The sequence below is a fragment of the Pteropus medius genome, unplaced genomic scaffold (genome assembly GCF_902729225.1).
Source record: "Pteropus medius unplaced genomic scaffold, Ma_sr-lr_union100, whole genome shotgun sequence".
NCBI classification, from domain to species: Eukaryota; Metazoa; Chordata; class Mammalia; order Chiroptera; family Pteropodidae; genus Pteropus; species Pteropus medius.
In genome coordinates, this window is record NW_024340849.1 from 7,602,832 (window position 1) to 7,622,946 (window position 20,115).

General features: G+C 36.5%; 1 protein-coding gene and 1 pseudogene across 2 annotated transcripts in view; one reads left to right on the forward strand and one right to left on the reverse strand.

Moving 5' to 3' along the window:
• The window catches only part of CDH7 (cadherin 7), a 120,993-nt gene that overhangs the window by 42,717 nt on the left and 58,161 nt on the right, over positions 1-20,115 (reverse strand). For both annotated transcript variants that reach the window (XM_039839981.1, XM_039839972.1), the window contains exons 6-7: positions 18,379-18,566; positions 1,827-2,080 (exon numbers count right to left, since the gene is read on the reverse strand). In XM_039839981.1, coding sequence (XP_039695915.1) covers positions 1,827-2,080; positions 18,379-18,566 — 442 coding nt within the window. The remainder of the gene's footprint in view (positions 1-1,826; positions 2,081-18,378; positions 18,567-20,115) is intronic.
• LOC120589834 (uncharacterized) lies at positions 14,225-14,342 on the forward strand (annotated as a pseudogene).

A 20,115-nucleotide genomic window follows, 5' to 3' on the forward strand; every position in this document is an offset into this window, starting at 1 on the left:
CTCACCTGAGCCTATTCCTCCTTCTTCTTCCCCAAATGATTACATAACACTACATTTATTGTCAAATAAAATGTTTTAAAAAGTGAACTAAAAGGCTTTAACAGAATGAGAGACCAAGAAATGGGTAAAGGCAAAATAAGAAACAAGGTAAAAATATCATTGCAACAAATCAAAATGAACTTAAATCCTCTTATACATTTAAGTCCTGAATTATGATATTTATTAGTGCATCTCTTTCCTTTTCCATACCCCCAACTTCATGAAAGCATTCTCTCTTTCTCCCTATTAATTAAACAAAATGATTTAAGTAGAAGTCAAACTATCCCGGGCAGTTGGCTGTGCCTACAACTGGGCTGTGGTTGACTGATTGTGAGGGAAGGAGACTTAAGTGTGTCACGAAGAGACCACAGTGCTATAACAAAACCCAGATTCGAGTGTGCAAGTCGATACGACTTGGGGGATGGAGCTGAGCTTAGCCCAGGGAGCTGTTCTGACAATGAAGGCTGGGCTATTAACAGGGAGGAGGGGAGGCTTATTCTACCATGTATGTTTATGACTCGCATATTCTAGTGCACAGGAGAATATGTTCTTAGAAACAGTTTGCGATCACTGCACTTAAAGTAGAGCCATCTAAGTAGCCTGAATTTCTTATATAGAGAAACGATGACTATGACTTCAGTTTTGAAATAACAATTATTTTATGCCCATGCTTTACTAGGCTATAATATTATTGTCAGATAAAGGATAGATAGCTAGCATATAATTATATGCTAGCTAGCAATCAGCATATAATTTTAGGGAGCTAAAATTATGAGCTTTTCTTAATTAACGATCATTGTCTAAATTATATTTCCATGAAACTTTATAGTCAATGTCCAGACTTATATAAGAAGTCACCTCAAAAGCACTTAGAATTGTTGTCTCGCTTAAACCTAAAAGCCTGTGATTAGCTTATTGAACATATCTGAATATAAAACATTCGTCGATTTTTATACTTCAGACTTTGAAATCCAGACTGTCACGCTGAAGTCTCACTTATGAACCCAAACTACACCATGCATTACAGAGTAACTTCAAGTGTATTCTATGTATAATATTCATTTAAAAAGACATAATTTATCATATGCACACAAACACATGCATACACAAAAACATACATGAAGACTTCAGATTACAAATTATAGGTAAAAAGTATGAACCAGAATATCGTGATGTTACGAAATGCTTCGGGACTAAATTCTGTTAGCCCTGGAGATTAGCTGGTTCTAGCAATGTGTCTAGTCTCTGTACAGGACTTATGGAAGGACGTTTTAAAATAGCCCTTACACATAGATAAGGCATTATTGTATTTTAACAAGTGAAAATAATAATCCTAATAAACATGTACTATCCAAATAGACTTAAGTGAAACAAATGATTTGTCTAAAAATGCATCCCTGATTTCCACTACTTACAAATCAGCTTTCTGACAGATGTGCATGTCCTATGACTAGGACAGGCATCACTTCACCTGTGAACACAGTTTGCTTTGAAAGAGCTCGGGATAACTAGTTGAATAGGGACATCAGCTATGTCTGACGGATAATAATGGATGGCTCAAAACACTGCTGCACGATAATGGCCTTGGAGAATCAGGTGACACATTTTGAATTAGTACAACGTGGAGTTGTGCCGATTCCGTTTCACTTCTCCTGCTATGGCTCAATAAATATGCAAAATTGGTTTGTGTCTGCTCTGAACCGAAAGCACCATCACGCAGAGAACATGAGCTGGGAATAAAGCACACAGTGGGAGAATTGTAAACACAGAGAGGAAGAAGCTGTTACCTCACAGGGCTGTTGGAAGAATCTGGGTCGTGAGCTGCTACAGTGCCGATGATATTCCCAACTTGGGTAGCTTCTGACACCTCCATGGGGTACAGGGGTGAGGAAAACACAGGGGGCTCATCCACATCTTCCACGATTATCTTCACAGTCGTGGTGTCGCTGAATGGCCCCAAGCTTAGAAAACGAGGGTCAGCATCTTTGTTTGCAGCTTCTATCCGCAGTGTATAACTTGTTTTGGCTTCAAAGTCCAGGTCCTGCAAGAAGGTTATTAGGAAAATTAAATTACCAATTAAGTAGTCAGTAAAGCCTTTTCATTTATGAATGTCAATAAACATGGAAAGGACTCGGCCACCGGGGGGAAAAAAAAATGCACCATCGGCATTCAAAAGTAATAAATAATCATGCCAATCAGAATCCTCTCTGCTTTGCTGGTTCATAGACGATGCTAAGTGCTTTTGAGCTAACTTAATCCTCTCTGCTGCCGTACACTGCATGGCCAATACGGGTCTTTAGGATATTATCTCAAAGATGAGAGATAAGACTTAAAAAATTTTTCCTATAGGGACATCAATGTAATATTCTTCGACCAGGAAATTTAACCACACTCTCCATGGGGACACATTAAAAAGGAAGAGAGAGATAACTTTCCACTGAATTTCTCATTTAAAAGGTCATTTTCATTGATTTCGTGGACTCCACGACAATGGTGAGGGTTCATGTTCTCTCAAGGCAGCCACAGCGGCAGCGGAGGCATGGTGAGGTTGGGTGCTCTGAAGACAGATTCTTCTCGACGAAAGCCCCCACAGTTTCTCTCTCCACCATTCCTCCAGGATACACCATACCTCTCTCTATTTATATCAGATGATTGTCATTTATATTCTAGAATCTCTATTCTATAACTTTTCACGAGGATTAACTGCTAACGCTATCCTTGAAAGTAGTGACCGGAGTCAAACCATGTGGTAGCTTAAAAAGTTGTAAGAGGAATTAGCGAAGCACCATTTGTGAAAAAAAGAATCACGTACACAGCACGGAAAGTTTTCATGAGAATAACATGCTTCTCTTTCTTCAGAGGATAAAGAGAGCCACAGTTTTTTGTGACTTTCAGTCTCTATCTTGGCACTGAAAAGTGCCCCGAATCTTTACATTTAACGATGTAAAACAAAAAATTTAAAATGTAAAGAAATTGACAGAAATACTGTCAAATATAAAGCATAAGTTACTTGTCAATATTTAATTTAAAAAAGCACTAATAAAAATGGGCTAAAATGTAAAGTCAAGAATTGTAACCCAAATCCACCCATGTCTCTGAGCATATGTGTGTGAACACAAACAGATGTGAATATATTTCACCTTCTCCCACAAGGATGTGATGCTGATTAAAATAAATAAAACAATGTGTTTATACATTAGATATATGTATACACACGCTCTCTCTATATGTAACATATATGTATATACTACTTATAGAAAGTATAACATACACAGATATACTCATGTATATATAAAAATATATATACATACATACTGTGTGTGGTGTGTGTGTGTGTGTGTGTGCATCTGCTTGTATATAAATTTACATGAAAAGATTCCATGGCTCCTGTCTGGTCAATATTGAGGGAACAGTATATAAATCAATAATCAGAATGGGTTTATAATATGTGGACCACGAAGCATTTACTAAAATATTTGCTTAACATCTGTCTCATCCAGCAGAATGTAAACTCCAAACTGTTTTGTTCATTATTAGCGTTCTCGGCGCCTATTATGACCTCAGCGCATAGAAGGGGCTCAATAAGTTCTTGTTGAATTAGAAAAAAAACCAGAAAGTAGATATCTAGGCTACAGGAGCCTTAAAACTGAACTATACCTTTTCCCCAGAGAATCCTGGTGGCCGAAGTGGGAGGTGAGGGAAGAAACAGGCAGGTATATTCTTTCTCTTAACCACAGAAAACTTTATGGAATGACTAGGGGAAAACGCTTAAATGTAATCTGAGGCTTCATATAAAAATACTGGGGCACATGGTAGATGGCGCTCTAAACAACAACTTATAACAAATTCAGCGATATTTTTATATGGCTACTTTTTCATTTGTCTATCATCTAAAAACATATTTAGCCCAACGATTCTCAATCAAAGGTGAGAATGAGAACCGCCTGGGGTGTGCTCTAACACACGACTGGCCCCTTCCAAGATTCCGATTCAGCAGATCCAGAATGAGGCAGAGCAAACGGAATTTTAAAAGACTCATCAGTTCATCCGATGTAAATCCTTTTGTAAGAAACCTGACCTCATCATTAAAATTTTCTTGGGCCTTTACATATAAATCCGATATTTAATTTAGGTCCTGCTAAGAATAAAACAAAGCATTTTTATTTACCTAAATACATTTACTTAGAAACTCTAACCATATAAATAGTGTGGGTATTCACCTATTCAGGCTGTTCTCATTATTACTTACAAAACTGACAAATTACGAGAGAAATCTTATTTTCATATATTATGTGTTTGTATACGATGAAATGTGTTTTTAGAAAATCCTCTTTACCATCTCCTTTCAAAACAGTTGAAAACCAACTCAACCTTTAAGATGTCATCCAGGTTCACCATAAAGGGACACCAAGTATTTCCGTATTCAAGTAAAATTTTGACTGACTTCTGACAGAATAATTTAAGGTTTACTGAACAAACACATGCAATTATTTTATAGCAACTTTTTTTTTTTTATGTGTAAAAGGCAAAAACATGAGGTACAGACATCTGGATGCCACCAAGTCATAAACAGAGTATCATACATTATGATTGGCTGCTGAAAAGCTATTATGAAAATCGAGCGATAAAAGAATTTATATGAAAGGCTATGAATCAAAACTGCAGACAAGAGGAATTGCCACACAAAACGATTTTCAGAGCAAATCAGAGTCAGCCAGACATCTAGTTTTCAAAGAAGGGTGTGGCGTGATAAATAGGGCTGTTAAACTCATTGAAGAAAGAAAAGGCTTTTGCAATAAAATTTTAATTCCTCTTTCTCTTTCCTATGGATTTGTATATAAGCAGTATGTTTCATAACTATTAGTTTTAATGAGAAAGTTTCTACTTGGGGGAAGAAAATGAAGACGACAATGGAGGAAAGACAAAAAAGAAAAGGAAGGAGATATAGGTAATGTTCAACAGCTCGTCTTCAATATTTGAAACGTCATCTCATCGGAGACCATGTATAATTGGAAATTTAACCAAAACACTGCCCGCACTGTCACCCACAAGAGCAAGTAATATGTAAGGATTCGGAAGCAGCTGGAATCAAATATGAGTCTCGCGGACTCAAAGTAGTGATTCCACAGATCCATTCTGAGGTCCCTAGAAGCTGTTCTTTCCTCTGTCAAGTGACATCTATGACAGAGACACAAAAAGAGAAAAGCAGTTTGTTTGGAATAGCCTTTCCCAAACTATAACGTAGGGTTGTTTAAATTTATTGCCATCCAAGGATGATGAACTTTAGGATTAAAAAAAAAAAATTAAACAAAACATTGTAACTAAGGCAGGGGTTGGCAACTTTTCCTGGAAGGGCAGGATAGTGTATCATTAGTCTTTGCAGGCCACACGTTCTCTGCCACATGTAAATGAATCTGTGTGGCCTTGTGCCAATCACACTTCATTCATAGGCAATGAAATCTGAATTCACATATCACCCCGCATTCTTCTCTGGATTTTTTTTTCAATCACTTAAAAAACGTAAAACCATCCAGAGCTCTTCAGCTGTACAAAAACAGGCAGGCAGATGTTTGTCAACCTGTGATCTAAGGAACCCAAACTAATCAGCTTGTTTGTTCAGGATGGATGCTCACCCCTCTTCCTCCCACCCCTTTGGCTACAATTAAAATGAACTATTCACTACCGCACACGGCACACTTGGTATCTTCCAGTTCGTATCACCGCTGCTCATATAACTTTTTCTGCTACTTCTCATTGGAATCTTTCAAGATCAACCATCACCTTTATGAGTGTTCCCATAATCCACTTACCTTTCTATTGAGAGCCAACTACCAATAAGAAGTTTTACACACATCTTTCATGTGCTTTTAAAAAGGTGCAAGGTTGGTATTATTAATTAATAAAAAAAATAAATAGCAAAGAGAGAAAGTGTAAAATTATATGTGTACTAGGGGGGCAGACAGACACACTGTGAACTCAAGGCCACGTCCACCCACCATGCATTCCCTTTCCACTGTAATTAGCAGGCGTTCTTTAGGCTCTAAGAGCTTTTAGGGCTTCATATTCTATGACATTATCATACTTAGGTACCTGCCTACCTCACCAACCTTATAGGGGTTCTGTAAGTTATTTATAAATTTAAAGCACCCTAGCACAATGACTGACGCAGAGTAATCATTGCATAAATAGTTACTGTGTTACTATTACACTGTAAGTGCCATTATTTCCTGCTAGATTATGAGCCAATAAAAGGAAAGACTCCGTCCTTTTACTTCTGTTTCCCCCATGACACCCAGGCCTATGTCATTGGCAAAGTCAGTTTTTAATATTTGTCTCTTGAATTTAAAAAAAAAAAACTGTCACAAATGGTGGGGTCTCAATAGTTCCCCCTGTCATTTTTTTAAGGTTTTTCAAGCTAAAATCGGATCTTGAATTCATTCAAATAACATCATCGTGCTACATTTTTGTTTTCTTCATATAGTCTGGCTTCTGGTCTATAGCCAAGTGCACTGTCATTAAGCTCAACAACTTCCTTTCAGATCTTGCACCTTTGGCTAATGGGATTTTTGCTTTGACAGTTGTAAGTGATTTTGGCAGCTATTTGAAGCTTTTATTTGCCTTGAATTTTCTGTGAATCATAAGACCTAACTCCAGATTTGGGCAGTAAATTATTATTTATAGACGAGAAGGGAACGATACATTCCAAATTGTTACATACACCGGTCTATACTGGGTTGTTCCACGGAGGTTTATGGGATATGGGTTAAAGGGGAAAATAGCTCTCAGGATCCTGACAGCTCTGTGGGCATCCTGGCAGGGGACTGACCCCTAAAAGTGCCTCACTGTGCTAGACTTCGAGATCTATGATAGGAATCAAAACGTATTAATCTTACAAATCTCCATTAGTAGCAACTGTCTCGGATATAATAAGGATTTGCTGATTGCTGAATGAAGAAAGAAAAAAATAATCTGAGGACAAACAAATCATTTAGAAAATAGCAAAATAAGTGTAGACAAATTTAAATTAAACAACGAAAAACATTACTGGGTGTCTCCACATACATTTTATATTTCTTTAGAGTCATTATTTTAGCTTTTAAAACATCATACTGTAACACAGGCGCTCATCAAGTACTTGATATGAATATTCACATGTTGCCACTGGACTGTTACTACAAAATGAAAAATATCTGCTGCTCCGTAGGTAAACTGGGCCCTGACAAAGGTGTTATGAATCACGGCGGGAATGTTTAAGCCTATTATGCCAAGATGTTAGGAATAAAATCAGAAGATGAGTATCAGAGTTCCTTTATCTAGCTACAGGTGTCCTCTGACTTCAGTGAGAACTTCAATTAAACTTTTAATCTAGATATGAGTCTGAACATTAAAAAAAAGGCAATTCAAGTAGGTCTATCTCCATTTCATAATAATTAAAAAAAATTAAAAGACTGCTAAATGCATATACATTTCAGATTATTTGTTGAACATATTAGCACCATAAACTGCTAAAAGTATTTTAGCACAAACAATACATGTTTACATAGTCCTTATAATGTTTAGGTTGTTCTAAGAGTTTTATAACATTAGCTTATTAATTGTTCATGCTCATTGATTCTCAAATAACCTAAAAGATAATACTATAAGATAATATAGCTTTTAACATATCTTCTTTGACAAATCTGGAAACTGACTCAACGAGAAGTTGAGTCTCTTGCCACAGTCCCACAGGTAGTGTGACTCCAGAGCCTTTGTTCCCACAGACTAAGAAAATAAGAGAATGAACTGATGTATGAATCAGATCATCTAAAACCAAAAAGAGCAGTCGTAGTTAATCCCAGGAAGATGGTGAAAGAGGAAGCGATGTAGACACCAAGCAGTCCATGTTGATGGTGAGATCCCAGAGAGATAAACTGCGGGCTGTGATCACCAAACACCTCGGCCACCATTCATCACTTGAGCCTGAGCACAGACTGTGTGGTTCAGCTGACTCAGATTCTTATCCACCTCGTTGATGAACGTCATGCTTTCTCCTTCAAATTCTGGCATCTGAATCAGCTGTTCCACTCACAGAAATGTTCCTCTTTGACTTCTGTATTAATTTTCTACTGCTGTGTCCACAAACCATCACAAATTTAGTGGCTTAAAAATCATCGGCTTGACTTATTATCTTATAATTTTAGAGGTCAGAAGTCTAAATCTACGTGTTGGCCGGGCTGAATTCCTCGTAGAGGCCTTGGGGGAGAACTGTCCCAACCTGGAGAGGCCACGTGTATCCTTGGCTCGTAGCCTGCTCCTGCATCTGTAAGGCACATTGCGTCATCCTCTGCTTCTGTGGGGGCTACTCTTTTTTTCTGACTCTGAACCTTCCTGCATCCCTCTTTATGAGGACCCAGGTGATTACACTGCGCCCAGTGAGATAGCCCCGGATAATCTTCCCATCTCAGGCACCTTTAATCATTTAATCACATCTACAGTTTCTTTCGCCGTGTGAGGTAAAATATTACAGGTACCAGAGAGTAAAACATCCTTCTCTTTGGGGGCCCACTATTCTGTGTACCACACCTCCTACTGTTTTGACTTTATAGGCAGAAAACAGAATGACTGAGAATGACTACATTCCTGCCCAGCGCCTAACACCTGCTTCACATGACAACTCTGATGGCTTCCTTTACTGCACTGAGGCCTGTATTTCCCAGTATGCACTGTTGACTGTACCCAGTGACCCTCCCTGAAATGGCCTCATACATTTTCAAGGGAACTGCATCCCGATCGCGACCCAAAGACAGTTTAGTTTATGTTTTCCTGAGCATCTTTATCAAACAGTGCCAAATATTACAATTACACTGAGTAATGCTGACAGTGGGGAGGAGACCAATACACATCAGCTCACCTAAGATCCGTCTTGTTTGTGCCATTTCGTCTAAGTGATACCTGATTGTTTTTTTTTTTCCCCCTTAGTATCTCTGGAGTAGAGCTGGGACTGAAAATCCCTTTTGTACTTTCCCAGTACACAATATTTTATGGTTCTTCTCTTTCCATATATTTCCCGCTCTCCCTCCTCGAATCTGGGCTGGCCTGTCTTGCTTCGATCAGTACAACGCGGTGGCAGCGATGATGTGCCAATTCTGGATATCGGTTGCAAGAGACCATGCAGCTTCTGTTGCTGCCATTCTTGGAATAAACCCGGGTTACCTACTGCATGGTGAGGGGACCATTTCTTTGCCCGCCCCCCCACCTCGTTGACCAGCAGACAGCCAGCCATCTCCATGAAGGCAGAGCCATCAAGCTGACCAGGAGCTGACTGTGACACACGTGAGAGCTCACCTGAGACCAGCAGAAAATTTACCCTGCCGAGCCCTCACCAAATTGCTGACCCACAAATTCATGACCTAAAGATAAATTGTTGTTCACAAGGTTTTGGGGTGATTTGTTAAGTAGCAGTAGAAAGCTGATACAGTCAAGGAAAGGAAGACAATTAAGAGTTGGTGACCAGCTTTTGACATGCGATGGTGGCACATCCAGGGAAAATAAACCAAAATATACTAGAAATGACCAAATGCAATGGTGAGGAGAGGTCAGATCTAGAAGTGGGCATTTCTCTGAACTCCAGGCCCTTGAATCTTCTAATCACATCCGTATTGGTCATGTCCTGTCTTTACTACCTGACACAGCTTCCGGGATCCATCAGTTCCCTCTCCCACGGAGGACATATGCAATTCTTTTTCTCTGAATATGAATTTTTCTTTGCTTTGTCGGTCAGTTACTTTTAAACTCTCGCAAAATACCTTAATCCTGGAGGAATAAAACAATTTGCCTCCTTTTGAATCTTTCTTTGCCCTAACTTCATTTTTTCACACATGATGTCTAAAGCACACTTTCCCTCGCTTTATATCCATGGTTTGTGGATGTTCTCAACTAACCCTTTCCTTTTAATTGCTATATTTATGTTTGTACTTTAGACCGCTCCCTTGAGCTACAAACTTTCACCCATGACCTCCTAGATCATACGTCATCAACCTAGATATCACAGGTGCCTCGGATGTAACATATTACAAAACGTATCTATCATCTCGCACCCCCATTCTGAAGCAACACCACAATTACTCATCGAGTTTCTAGAAAAATCAGTTTTGTCCTTAAATTCTCTCTCCGAATTTCCCTATATGGTCACTAAATCCTCTCTTACCTACCTTTTAACATCTCTTTCTTGACACGCTACCCATTGAAACTAAATTAGGAAACGACATACTGTGGGGAAAGACAGAAGTAAGGACAATTTTACATCGTCTGTGACTTGTACTAAGCAAGAATATAAAATTCATGGTGGACTCATGTGAAAATGACATACACGCGTATTCCGAGAACACTGCTCTGATAACTACTGAGATCAAAGGAGACAGAAAATATTCCTAAGCAAAGGGAGTTGGTCTCTGATCTACTCTACTAGGTATTGATGCTTACCTTACTATCAACTTGTCTTTGGTGTTGATTTCTTATTTTCTTTCTAAGACCCTAAATTCATCTCTAATCTTGACTATTCAAATGCAGGTAGATTTATATCTTAAGCAGATGACAGCCTATGTACACTCACACATGTGCAAAATGATTAAAATGTTGTTAGGCTCTACTTATATATTACACAGTAACAATGGGTCGAATGAATTGAAAAATACAATCTCAAATTCAAAGGTTAACCAAATTAGAGTTACTGTATTAATCCGATCACATCTAGCCTTTAAAACTAAAATAATCCAAAACCTATGCCTTTTCACAGTCAAATGAGAGAAATATCATGTTCCATTTTGAGAAATGTGCATCCACAGCAGCAGAAGTAATCGAATAAAATATCTGAATAAAAAACGTAATGAAAAGAAGAAAAATAAATTGGAAATGTTGGTTTGATTTTCCTCCACTGCACATCAGCACTTTGTAAAATACTGAAATACATACTTGACTCTGGGAACTGGCCTCTCATTACTGCAAGTAGGAGGCAGAGGACAAATTTCAACAATAAGACAATAAACGCCAGAGCTTAGAAATCTGAGCAGCTGAGTTGAAAGCTGACAGGATACTGCCCATTGTAAATCTTCCTCCCCGACAGTGAGCAAAGGCTGGTCACATTACCGATCCCCCCACAACTGTGCTGTATTCTTTCATGGTTTTTACATCATCAAACCTTTTTTAGGATATAAATATGAGGAAATTACGTATATAGTACAGCAGAAGTGGCCTGAAGCAGCTTAAATTCGTTATCTGATAGAGTGAAAACGTGAACCACCAAACAATCCGTCCACGAACAGAGACTGGATGGGTGTTTACACTTCATAGGAAATGCATTCTGAAAATGCTCATTTTTTACTGTACTGTAACTCTATAGTAATGTATTTTAGAGAAGCAAAATTCCATATTTAATCCCAACTGAGGTCTTATATTGAAAACAGAGATACACTGGAAGAAGAATCGCCATGCCCCAAAGGAAAAATAAAAAACTAAAGTTCCTAAAGCGAAAATTATGATGCGGAAATGTAAAAGAAAAGTATTCTAGATGGAAAGAAAGACGCCGTTTTCACACACATGGGTGACGTCTATGTTTACACGCTGTGAATTTCGAAGCCCTGCATGGCTGGTTGCAAAGGTTCTCATAAAAAACAGTTTCACATCGTTCTGTTTCAAACTATAATTTTGTCATCATTTTAAAAATATTTAAACTATATACGCTTATTCCTAAGTTATGGAAAGAGTAATTAAATTGTAAAAAAACAATACTATGACCACACCTACGCCAATTTTTAGTCTTGTGGATTCTGCATATTTGGTCATGTTAATAAACACTTTCTATATAAAACAATGGAATATTAATAATATGACTAAAGGTAATCGTTCAGATTTCTGTAGTTATTTTTCTTTTTCTAACATATCTTTTTAAAAATGATTGTTTTGATGTTCTTCTTTCCCTGCTCCTAAGTTCACCCTGTGCCAAGTATGGCATATGTAAATGTTTCAAAATATGATAATAATTTTCTCAAATTGGAATAAAACTCATTAATGTCATGACAATACATTGTTTATGAAAAAGCAAGGGACTCAAGTTTTAGTATACTTAGAGTACAGAAAAACATAAGTTCAGATGATTATCAAGCCTGGCTCACAGGTACAAAATAACCAAATTCCAAGAGAAATTACTTTCTCTAAATGGACCTTGGAACTCTATTATCCAAATGTGAAGTATGTAGAGACATTCAGAATCATCAGAATACATTTGCTTTCAACAAAAATCTTGGCAACATCCTAGCAGTGCCTGGTTGTAAGAGTTTTCCTACAGTTGGAGAGACCAGAAAAGCTAGCAACAAATGGCTCATTTTTGCGGACCGCCCATAGCACCCTAGTGTTTATCTCAGTGAAAATTTAAAAGTACTCTGAGAACAATGGAAGAAGGCCTCATTTGTCTTCTTTGGGAATTTCTTGGTTCTAGTCAGAATGCTCTTGTGACTCGGGTTCAGAAATCCATCCTGAATTTCGAAGATGATTCCACTACTTGGTGGTATAGAAAGGACACTGAATTTATGGGACTCATACATTGTTTTGCAAACTCCACTTGCTGTGAGCGGTCTCTGAAAATGTGCTACCTGGAATGGAACGTGGACCCCAATTTCACGGAAATCTCGCTAAGTAGAACTGAAGATCAAAATTTCTGTCCTTGAGGGCCACAAGTAGTTGTTGGTTCTGACAGAATCAGAAAATCTTAGGGTACAGACTTCCTTCTTCTGAGAAAGCCACTCCAAAGAGACTTTAGTTTTAAAAAAAAGTGTAAGCAAAGACACTTCTGAAATGGAGACTAGAAATACTGTTGGCTTCATGACAGAAAAGCACTTGAACCTGGTGGAGGATTTTAAAGATGTGGACAAGAGGGATACATACTCAATGCCTAGTGGACTGAAACCCTATAGGTGGACTGAAGGTCAGAAGCTCAGACAACTGTTCTCGTGAGCTATCATGAAGCTACTGATTTTTAACGTACTTCTGTAGCTCTCATTAATTCTAATAATTCTTCAATGAATTCTTTAAGAATTTCTAAGTTATATAACCTTAATAGTGATTATTTTGCCACTTCCCTTCAATTTGCCATTATTACGCTGTCTTATACCCTTGGTAAGGTAGATTCTTTTCAAACTAGTTAAAATGATAAAAATAAAATCGTATTGAGTTCTGAACACCAATTTAAAAGGATGGATTTAAGAACTGAGAAGTCAGAAGCAGGCTGTGAGCTCAGGAGCTATCAAAATAATAGTTCTGACTGAAGCAGTGATAATCAACCTTATGATAAAGTTGAAAAGAAAGAAAAAAAAAAAAAACAACACAGCCGAGAGCTATTATGGACCAAGAAGGGGCAAGCAAAGAAACCAGACATGACCTCAAGGCTTTAAACTCAATAATAAAAGGTGTACTATTTGACTATGACCAAGAAAGAAACAACATATTAAATAAATATCGATAATCATTATGATACAGTCTTTTGAAAAGAAGTGAAATGCTTGAAATGAATTAGATCACAGACGATTCCAATTATAAGGTTCAAGAGAAATTAGAAAATAATGTAATTCTCTATCCCACAGTATATTCTATTGTAGCTGTACCTAAAATACCTTATCATAATCTTTATTTGCAATCCATTCTCATCTACAAATCATTGCACATAGGTTCTTAGTTATCAACCGTCCCGTCGTGAAGGAGGCATAGGGGCATGAAGAAGCCTTTTCACTTACGCTGCCCGTCTGGGGCCAGCATCCCCTTCCACATTACACTCCAGGAAGACGGTCCTGGTTCTCATTCTCTGAACTCAGCATGCTGCCTCATACAGGGAATCTGCACAGGAGGTCCCCCATTCCCCGTCTCTCTGGGGAAGTGTCATCGATCCACTATTCAACTCCTTCCTTAGGCCATGTTCAAATCTTTAAGATACTAGGAGGGACTGGCAGATGGGCCTGAGCTCTCCTGGACACTTCTACCGAGCCTTGGATATTCATCCACATCCTAGTGGGCACAGCTAAGTCTACGAAAAATCTATGGTGTTTGTGGAACTGAGACATCATTACATTTTATTAGACCAGCTCCCATCATTGGTCAGGGGAAATACGCACACACACACACGCACACACATTCTTCCTTAAATAAGAAAACCAGTTTGGTCTACAGCCATGCCACCCTGAACAAGCCCGATCCCGTCTGATCTCGGAAACTAAGCAGGGTCGAGCCTGGTTAGTACTTCCTAGGAGACCACCTAGGAAGACCAGGTGCTGTAGGCGTAAAGAATTAAAAATAAGAGATCGTAAGCTGACAAGGTCCTTGCTATTTGTGAGGTCGACCAAGGGTTGCCTCGCCTAAAAAACAAACAAACAAACCCCTCCCCCCCAAAAAAAATAGTTTGTACAGACAATTTTACTTCCCTTATTTGGTTTAAGGAAAGAACAGGAGCAATTTTCCAGACTTGAAAGACGGGTGAGAGTAAGTACGCATGGGACACAGGAGACTCGAAAGGAAGAGGGGTTGCTTGTAGAGCTACAAAAAAAAATTGATCTTGCTTCCAAGAATGGGAAGTAGCTCGGTGTCTACTCTAGATCTTTGGATGAAACTGAGGAAGGTGGGGATACATACCTGGCAAGACTAGTTTAAACGGTTCTAGGGGTCCAATAGCTCTTTGACATCCATGTGAGAAATCAGAATATGCACCTTATTTAAGGTTTTTAAAGAGAACACGCCCTGGATTAATGCGAGATCATAATACAGTGCCAGACGTAGTAGCTGCACGTAAAATGTGAACTATGTTTATGAATAAATAATTGAAATAAGTATTGAAAATGAGAAAATTATGGCTTAACAGTTGTTTTTTATCCAAAATCAGATGAATCTATAATGCCATACATTTTTCAAATGGAAAAAAATTCAGTAATCACTAAGTTTGAACTGCAGATGGATAGGCACTGGGTTATATTAGCAGATCATGTGAAATGACAATTTTAAAAAATGAGATTGAGGTGGGTTTTGGAAATAAAAGTCAGGCTGATGTATACCAGGTGGTTACCCCAATATCTAGTATTTATTCAGAACTGTGTGGAGAATGAGGGTAATAAGAAAGTGTGAGGTGACATATGCTAACACTGAAGATTTTTAGCATGAAGAAAACTGTGAGATTTTCACTTATTTCTACGTATATATGATCCGTGTATTATAAACGCCATGTGTTTGTTTAAATTTTACCTTTTTCAATTAGAGTTTCAGATCATCCGTTTTAATATAATGAGTTAATAATCACTAAAATTTGCAGAACTATGTACTGCTTAGGATCATGTCAATCTGTTAGCATAGACTATTTTGCTTTCTGAGTCTCATGGTTCTGCCCCAACATGGAAAATATACCTCCGCATGAAGATAAAACTTAAACATCAGCTCAGTCTTCCACGTTAGCAAAGTTAGAGCAAATTTAAGCAACCATGTTAAAAGTGAGAAACCATTACTCATTTCTTAGTCTAAATTATTGTTCATACAAACAGTATGAACCAGTACTTTAAAAGACTCAAAATGATGAAGTTAGCGTTCAACACCTGGGCTTTCAAGCGGTTTCTTTGGAAGCTCAGCATTTAGCCTAAATGTAGTTTCTTGACACTTCATAGATGTCGACTCAGTTTTACACTTCATAGAAGTTCAAAATGAATGAAATTTGCTTGAAGTTTTTACTGGTTACTTATGTCACAGCAGTAAAACTGAAATTCTCCACCATCATTGTTTCTCAGGGTTCTCCTGTGCACTGAGTGTGCTTAATTATTCCCAAATGATCACTGACATTATGCAAGAAAACAGGCACAGGAGGAGAAAGAACAAAAATTGGACAGTGTTCATATGTTAGAAGACAAGAAAGAAAAGTTATTTCTAGTTGCAAAGAATCTGAAAACATTCTAGTTGCAAGAATCTAGAAGACAACAAAGAAAAGTTATTTCTAGTTGCAAAGAACCTGATCTTGCATTTAGCATAAGAAATTATTAAGATACTTTGTTTATTTCTCATATAATGACTGACTGACAAATCTTTGCCAATTATCAAGTTTTTAGTAGGTGCAAAACATCGCTCAGGTGGCTGTGCAAGGGTACAGATCTCTTAGATCCAAAATTAAAAATCCATTAATCTAAATGTTTAAAGGATTTGGAATGTTTTTAAATCTCATTTCACTAGACAGGGGATGATGTCTTTTTTAGTACTCGAGAGAGCTTCAACAATAGACAAAACTTGAACCCACTGACTGACATCTCTGTGACTCTTCCTGCATTCAGACAAGTGGTTTTCATCCATGATAAGATTAAAGCAAATTACGAAGTGCTGTTAATGGGATATATTTTGGCCTATTAATATTTTTATGAATCTAATAACATTGTAATTATAAAAATCACTAATGGATAGGACATATTAAAACATAATAAAGATCCAGAAATAATTACTGTTAACATTTTAACATTTCTCATGCAATGAAAAATTCTATATAAATGTATTTATTTTATAAAAATTTTATTCCATATAAATATGCAATTTTTCTAAAATTTAAAACAGGGTTTATTAAATTTTAGATACTGATTTTTTACATTATATTTTTATAATCATTTTCTATATTACTTAATATGCAAAGGAAATGTCATGACATCATTTTGATGATGCACAAAATTCCACAGTATGGCAATATCATAAATTATTTAACCATTTCTTCTTTTATTGGACATTTTATGTTTTCATATTTTTTCTGTACTAATAATACCTTTTTGAGTGCTCAGAAAATCAAGTAAGACAAAGCCCTTATATTACTCAAAGTCTAACAGATATCAATCACTACCTATAACAGCAATAATTATATCTTCGTATTATTGTAAGTCATAATCTTCACCTTGTAATTTTTTGATTAGTTTTATGGTTTGAGAATAAATTCATTTTTATCCAGTTTTTATAGTTTTCTTTTTAGCAATTCTCTAAAACACCTAGATATAATATTAAGGAATCAAAGATAATTTTTTTTCCTAATACTGAATCAAATATTTCATTTCAAGTATATATTTATATTTGTTTTATTATTTATGCTATCTCATAATATATGAAATATATGCATGTGCTCGATAACAATAATTTCCATATATATTTTAACCTTCTTGAATGAGATTTCAGATGAATCTTTGAAATATTTGAGCAGCAGTGTACCTTACTGCATTCCTTTTATTTTAGACAACAAAACAAAATATTTTACCAACAGTTGGCCAATCCTAGTTATTATAACTTTTTCACACAGACTGTTACCAGCTGAGCTAAAACAGCAGCTGTCCACTGGAACTAACTGCAAAAATGTTTTTCCCATTGGCCTGAAACCAAACATATGTTTTCCTGTACCAAGTAAAATATAACTTTCATTATTGATGCGTGTTAATTATTGAGGAGAGTTAATTACAGAGTTACACACCTGGACTTTCAAGCAGGCATAAAATCCCAGCATTTGGAGAATGGGAATTTTCATATATATTTTAATGTTTAGTGTTTCACATATTTGAGATAATAAGACTACATCCTGTAACAATTCCTTTCGACACTTCTAAAAATTAATATTTATCAAAGAGCATGTCTAGACAGAGCAGAGGGAGTATAAAGCTCATTTCCCCCCATATCTGATCAGTCTGGGAGCTAATTTAAATACACCATGGCGAGTAGTTTCTAGTTTGGATGATAACGACTGCCTCTCTCCTTTGCACTTATATCAAAGGCGTTATGATAGGCTTCGCGACTTTCCATGCTGTGTTTGTATGAATTCTTAAAGCACTTCAATTAGTATGAATTTTAATAAAGAAAAATTGGTGATGTAGCAGCAAGTTTTGAACACTTTGGTTTCTATTTCATTGTCTTCCTGTATGTGGAGTGCTTGTCCAGTTTGCTTATAAAAGCTTTTGTCTGATTTTAGTGTTTCATTACTGGAATAGTCAACGAAGTGGCATAGTTATCTCTCCAAGTAGGTCACTTAAAATAGCACATTTGCCAGTACACCTTAATGCTCTAGAACTAGAGATAAGGGCTGTTGGTTTACTCAGAAAATAGAATTGATGGGGTGTGGTTACATACTTCATTCAAGTTTCCCTAAGATTCTGACACCTACAAATAAATGCACAGCTTTTCTTATTAAAATTAAAATAACAATGATTCTTCTATGTAGCCATTCAGTTTGTCTAATAGATTCTTCCATCAAAGCAGATACGGCTTCTCAATAGAATAAATTCTGTGATGTTACCCTTACAGAAAACAAAAATAACAAATAAATATTACCTTTTGTATAGTAATGATTCCTTCCTGTGTGTCTTTGTCAACAGAAATCTTGAAAACCCCTAATCCATCACCATCCACAATTTTGTATTCCATTTCAGCATTAGCTCCTATATCCGCATCGGAAGCTTTAATTCTGGCCACCACAGAGGCCACCGGCAGTGATTCTGGGACATTATATTGGTAAGATCCTGTAACATTCAAAACAAAAAATGAACAAAACCTTACACCAAGCTAAACAAGGAAAATGTAACCATTTGGCTATTTTTCATCATTTTTGCTTAATTTGTATTTTATTTTTTGATAAAGAGTATGCTAAGGCAATGTGAGAGATCTGACAAGGTTCATGTAGCCTCGAGTTATTTCATGGGGACGACTGGATAATAATCAATATGTTACAGCAGAAAGAGCTGGCTTGAGGAAAGGTGGAAGAAGAATCTCCATTCCTGTATTTCCAGAGAAATGTGCTACTTTAAATACAAAAATAAATTTAAAATAATTATACATATATGTAACCAATGAATGCCAATAGTTAAAATATAATAAAATACTCAAAATAGTAATTTATTGTATTTTCTTATATAATAGTTGAGGCTTCAATCATTGAATAAGAGCCTAAATAGTTCTGCTTACTTAATGCTGGAATTTACATAAGTTTCTTTTACAAAGAAAGTTTCAGAAAACTGGACAAGAAAGTTTTTGAAGACAAAGTTAGCCTTGTTTTAGTTCATATATTTACCAAGAATAAGAATTACCTGAGTGGGTTTTATGGAGGATGGATTTGGGGCCACAACGGTACGAGAGCAGAAGCAATATTATTTGAACAGCAAGAAAGAGAAGCACAAAAGGAAGAATGACTTTAAAAAATCTTTCTTTTGTAAAAATTTCTCGTTAACATCTCCTTAAAAAATTAAAATGTTTGGGAAGCAGATGAAGAACATAAACACTCCTCTTAAAACTAGGAAACTCCTCAGATTATGCCTGTTCATCATTTTTCTCTAATTATCTACTTTTTCCTGCTTCCTCTATCTTATTCCAGTTCCTTTTGGTTGTTAAAATGTGATGCACGTTCACTTTATTATAAAGAGAGAAGGATTCTCTCTGAGAGGAACAAAGAAAGGAAAACATCATCTATGTAAAGGGATCATATTTTAGGCTGAGAATTGTTTCAGTTTTCAATTTTCTCAATTTTGTAACTCCTGATTTATAAAAAAATTACAATAACGCTTATCGTTTTTAGTGATCGTTTTCACATATCCAGAAGTGTCCTTAGTAAAATCCTAAAATTTCAAAGTTCAAATAGTAACTACATGGTGGAGAAAAATCCCAGCAAAAACGAAAAGCCTAAGGACATATCCTTGGCTACCCCCATTTTAATAAGGAAGACAGGATCTAGTAAGCTAGAAGACCTGTGTTCTATCTGATCAAATCACGACAACTGAAACCATAAAAATTCTCGGTACCACTTGTTATCTCTGTAGGTTTAATGAAAAGAGGAACAGTTAATTTTAGTATGAACCCAATGTAATTACATTATCCTTTATACTTTTTTTAATTCTACAATCCTCTTCCTCCCATAATAAGTCATCAAGAGCCCAAGAATAGGTTCCCATTTTTTAAAAATGCTAAACTTAGGGTAATTTTTTTTCTTTTTTTCTTTTTTTGCCAAGAGGTATTGAAATGTATGTTACGTAATAATATAAATATTAAAATATGTAAAATAAAAATGAAAGATCTAAA